We start from the raw sequence: 2,826 nt of genomic DNA, 5'->3' as shown, positions 1-2,826 counted from the left end.
CTTGGCACGCGACACCACTTACACCATCAAGTCCACCAACCATCCGGGCAATTACCCTATCAACGAGGACTGTAGCTACCAGCTGACAGCGCAGAACGCAGGTGATACCATCTCTGTGTCTTGCTCTGCGTTTAACGTGGAACGGCACTCATCTTGCTCGTGGGACTGGTTGTCCGTGAACGGTCAGAAGTTCTGTAGTACATCAGGCCCCAGCGCCGTAACCTCGGTGTCTACGATGACCGTCGACTGGCACTCGGACTACTCGGTGGTGAGGAGCGGCTTCCTCTGCCAACTGGAGGCGACGGAATCACAGGCTACCACTACCACTGCTCCTTCAGGTTCCTGCTCTTGCGGAGTTCCGAACCGCTCCTCCCGCATCGTCGGCGGCGTGGAGACCGAGGTGCGTGAGTATCCTTGGCAGGCGGGCCTGGTCAGCGCCGGCGGCACCCGCACCTGGTGCGGCGGCAGTGTCCTCAACAACCGGTACGTGATGACGGCGGCCCACTGCACGTCCGGATCGTCACCCAGCCAGATCGAGGTGCTTCTCAGGGAGCACCGCATCAGCAACAGCGACGGTGAGATTCGCGCCAGTGTGCAGCAGATCATCAACCACCCGAGCTACTCGTCCGCGTCCGGCTCCGGTTACGACTTCTCGCTGCTGAAGCTGACCAACCCCATTACTTTCCCAAGCGACAACACCCTGGCGCCAGTCTGCCTGCCCACCGCCGGTAACGCCTTTGTCGGCGCTGACGCGATCGTCAGCGGCTGGGGTACCACCAGCTCCGGCGGCTCACAGGCCACCACTCTGAGGGAGGTCACTGTGCCCGTCATCTCCAACACCGCCTGCAGGTCGTCATACAGCGGCATCAACCCGTCCATGATCTGTGCCGGTCTCAGTGAGGGCGGCAAGGACTCGTGCCAGGGCGACAGCGGCGGCCCGCTGGTCACCCTCGAGTCCAACCGCTACTCCCTCATCGGCGTCGTCTCGTGGGGTCGGGGATGTGCTCTGCCCGGCTACCCGGGCGTCTACGCCCGAGTCACCGAGGTACTGTCCTGGATCCAGACCAACACCGCTGACGGCACCTACTGCTCTTAGGAGAATCGATCGCGTTGCGTTTGCGCACGGCGTTTGTTTCAGCGTCAATTTCGGACGGAGTGGCTTGCACCACAAGTAAAAACCACCAGTTTTGCAATGTCGGCTTGCACTGCACTTTGGATGGGATGAACTAAAAAATAAACTAAAACACACGGGTCCTGAAGCATGCGTCTTTATAAATACCTGGATGGACGACCGTAACCAGCGACAACAGATCAGACCATTCGACTTCGAAACGTTGGACGTACGCAACCACTGGAGCTGGGAGTTCGCTGCAAGTTGGGATTTGAGTCCCATGGCAGGCGGATTCGTTTGCACAATAGGGATCCATAGGGCTCTACAACTCACTTGGCTACTGAAGCCATATGGTGTCGCCTGCCTCTCACCCTGGCAGGAAGGGCGGGCACCGTGGGGAATCGAACCCCGCACTTCTGTGTTTGCCTGAATTCATTTCACCGCAACGTGATCAAGTGATTTTTAATTTTCGATCGTCTCGGTCAGCGCACTGAAAGCCCGCATCAGGACAGCCTATATTCATCAATTCAAATCTTCCGCCCGATTTTGCATACCCGGCTGGATACTGCGACACGCACGCGAGCAAGTACGACCACACCCTCTTGTACTGTCGGAATGCTTTGATGTGACGCTGCCACGGCCCCCGGCTACCGCATGTACCGTCACACGTTCAATTATTCGCCGCGCGGATGTCTGATATACGTGATATGATCATGCATGAGGGGCATTACGAGAGAGGATTAAAGAGAGCACCCTAAATTGTTGGTACTTTGCGCTTATTGCTTCATCAGACGCGTACAACGTGATAAGAAATGCCCACGTTCTCTTTATCCTTCCGGGTAGCTCAAAATTTTAATTTGAAAAAGCCGACCCTGCACGAGAAATCTCATTTGACTCCCTGCTCACCACTATGAAAGTAATACGGTTAATTTGCCTCGCATTTTTCCTACGTGTGTATTCTGTAATGTTTGCAGCATACTAATGTGTTAAAACGTTTGTGTAACAAATGCTACGAAACCTTGAAACGCTGCGTTTAGACGAAACAAGATGAACATGAAACTATTATTCCGCGAATCCGACTAAAACTCATACTATGGCTTTGATTTCTGTCCTTTAACGTTTACCACAATGGGTCTTTTCGAGGCGCACTTCGCCTCTGGGAATAGGAGCATCACATAATCCATGTGACGCAGTGGTTCAAACTTCAACCAGCCAACTTCCAGGCCCTTGCCCGCTAAGGTAATCCTACATATTCTTTTATTCGCGCTAGTAGAAGTGCACACGGTGGCTGTCAAGATGACGGTTGTCGCGACTGCATGGAACAGGCGTAGTGCTGGTACAAATCGTTGACAGCGTAGTTTGGACTCAAAAATAATTAAAATATATGTCCCAAATGTAACAGCCATTACACAACTACAGCTCATTTTAACTCCTCGGAAACCGCCATTTTGATGTTGCTGCTCCATTGTACGTAGAACTTAAAATGAAGGCGAAACAATAATAACCTGAAAACACATTTGACCTGATAAAATGACTTGGAGGAGACATCATGACCTGAAAAAATAAATTAACATTTTAAATAAATGCAGTCACTCACAGCTCACGGACGCGTCCCTGGCGCATCGTGGTCTGATCGCATTCCGAGCGGCGCCACAATAGCCGCTCACCTTCAAACGCCCCGCGGCACCAGGAACGCCATCACGAGCGCCATCTCC

At 53.2% G+C, this 2,826-nt stretch overlaps 1 protein-coding gene across 1 annotated transcript; it reads left to right on the top strand.

Annotated features, from left to right (window-relative positions):
• Nucleotides 1-203: 203 nt before the first annotated feature.
• LOC119096408 (trypsin-1-like) lies at nucleotides 204-1,096 on the top strand. Its single transcript, XM_037219291.1, has one exon. It carries the CDS (start codon nucleotides 236-238, stop codon nucleotides 1,094-1,096), a length of 861 nt encoding a protein of 286 aa, XP_037075186.1. The 5' UTR covers nucleotides 204-235.
• The last annotated feature ends 1,730 nt before the right edge of the window (nucleotides 1,097-2,826 follow it).

Source organism: Pollicipes pollicipes, unplaced genomic scaffold (assembly GCF_011947565.3).
Source record: "Pollicipes pollicipes isolate AB1234 unplaced genomic scaffold, Ppol_2.1 Scaffold_4295;HRSCAF=5057_pilon_pilon_pilon, whole genome shotgun sequence".
NCBI lineage: Eukaryota > Metazoa > Arthropoda > Thecostraca > Pollicipedomorpha > Pollicipedidae > Pollicipes > Pollicipes pollicipes.
This window is presented reverse-complemented; position numbering and strand designations above follow the sequence as displayed.